The sequence below is a fragment of the Austrofundulus limnaeus genome, unplaced genomic scaffold (genome assembly GCF_001266775.1).
Source record: "Austrofundulus limnaeus strain Quisiro unplaced genomic scaffold, Austrofundulus_limnaeus-1.0 Scaffold107, whole genome shotgun sequence".
In the NCBI taxonomy this organism is placed as follows: domain Eukaryota; kingdom Metazoa; phylum Chordata; class Actinopteri; order Cyprinodontiformes; family Rivulidae; genus Austrofundulus; species Austrofundulus limnaeus.
Window position 1 is genome coordinate 1716443 of NW_013952509.1, and position 2093 is coordinate 1718535.

Sequence of the window (2093 nt, forward strand, 5' to 3'; positions counted from 1 at the left end):
GGGGTTATGGTTAGATTTAACGTCAGGGGTTATGGTTAGATTTGGTGGTCAGGGGTTATGGTTAGATTTAACGTCAGGGGTTATGGTTAGATTTAACGTCAGGGGTTAGGGTTAGATTTGGTGGTCAGGGGTTATGGTTAGATTTGGTGGTCAGGGGTTATGGTTAGATTTAACGTCAGGGGTTATGGTTAGATTTGGTGGTCAGGGGTTATGGTTAGATTTGGTGGTCAGGGGTTATGGTTAGATTTGTTGGTCAGGTGTTATGGTTAGATTTAACGTCAGGGGTTATGGTTAGATTTGGTGGTCAGGGGTTATGGTTAGATTTGGTGGTGAGGGGTTATGGTTAGATTTGGTGGTCAGGGGTTATGGTTAGATTTGGTGGTCAGGGGTTATGGTTAGATTTGGTGGTCAGGGGTTAGGGTTAGATTTGGTGGTCAGGGGTTAGGGTTAGATTTGGTGGTCAGGGGTTAGGGTTAGATTTGGTGGTGCCTGGCTGAGTTTGGTGCAACTGTAAAGGTTACGGATTCATCTGAGCTGGTTCACCTTCTCATTAACAATGTGCATTTGGAAAATCCCAGCTGTATAATAAGCAAACAGGCCGCTGTCAAAGAAAAACTCAGACAAAGCCAGATACACCATCCGGTCAAACTCCCTGATGACTGGCTCCACAGCATAGTTTACCAGGGTGAGGTTGTGATGAGACAGGTCAAAGAACATCCCCTACAGGAACAAGAAACAAACTCTTGGTACCAATTCACATCTCATCAGGTTTTCAACTCATTTCTTTGGAGTCTGACCCGAAAGTGCATGTCGAGGCTCTGAGATGTCACCACTGGATCGTCAATCAGGGAATAATCAATCCCAATATAGGAATCCACCTCAGTCCTCACAGGAATGGTTTCCAACATGGAGTTAACATGAACCAGAGCAGCGTGATTCAGGGCTGGGCAGATCTGACAGAGAAGAAGGAATTAGACTCAGTTCACATCATCTCTGAAACTCTTAAAACCACAGACTGGAACACGAGACCTCAAAATCAAAAGCAAAAAAATTTTTAAAAAAACCTAAATGCACTTTCAATGCACATGTACTGTATTTACAATTCTGGCATTTTTGTACACATTTAAAATCCGATTTTTTTTCTTAAATTTGTAATCTTTGAGTGTATTTCAATTCAATTCAGTTTATTTGTTATAGCTCCAAATCACAACAACTGTTGACTCGGCACTGTACATAAAAAACATGAAATCTAAAGAAGCCAGCAGACTGCGCCAAATCTTTGCTTCATCACAGTCTCCATCCTGAGCAGAACACCAGCGGAGAGGAAAAACTCCTTTTAACAAGAGGAAACCTCCAGCAGAACCAGAACCAGGACCGGCTGGGTTTGGGGACAGGAAAGAGACACAGAACTGGTCCAGGTGTACTGTCCTCTGGAAGAGACAAATATAGAAATAATAAGAATAAACATGTAGAGAAGAGAGACTAAAGACAACAGCAGAGTGAGGAAATGTGCTCAGTTTGTGCTCCAGCAGTCTAAGTCTATAGCAGCATAGCTAATTAACTATAATAACTGTTAGGTTTTGAGGTGCAGAATGAGTCCAGATCTGGATTGAGGATGAAGCTTTGTAAAAAGATTTATTTGAACAAAATAAACAGCTGGCAGGGCAGCAAAAGGAAAACAAAATATAATTAGGCACGAGGAACACAAGGACAACCAAACAGTAGATAAAACCATGTAATGAACCAGAGAGGAATGAACAGAAGAAAGAGGTATTTATACAGACTGATGACGAGGGAAGATGAACAGCAGCTGACAGAGAGACTAATTATAAAGAACTGACCAGTGATGGATGCTGGTCCTTCAACAACAGGAAGCTCAGTTTCAGCCTACATTATAAAATGTGTGGGTGATAAATTTTACCCTCCGTTCCTTTTCAAGAAAATGATCTGTGACCCTGTTACAGATCTTTTTGTTTAGTTTATGGTATTTATTCATTTCATTTAAAAAACAAAACATTACATACAACAAAATAATACAAATAAAATAAAAGGCAGCAGAAGAAGAAAAATATCTTATATCTGCTCCTATTTAC

The 2093-nt window shown here is 40.6% G+C and overlaps 1 protein-coding gene across 1 annotated transcript in view; it reads right to left on the bottom strand.

Moving 5' to 3' along the window:
* pltp (phospholipid transfer protein) overlaps positions 1-2093 on the bottom strand; it is a gene marked incomplete at its 5' end in the record, with an annotated part of 29258 nt that overhangs the window by 15290 nt on the left and 11875 nt on the right. The window contains 2 exon segments of the mRNA XM_014013880.1: positions 544-720; positions 798-953. Coding sequence (XP_013869334.1) covers positions 544-720; positions 798-953 — 333 coding nt within the window.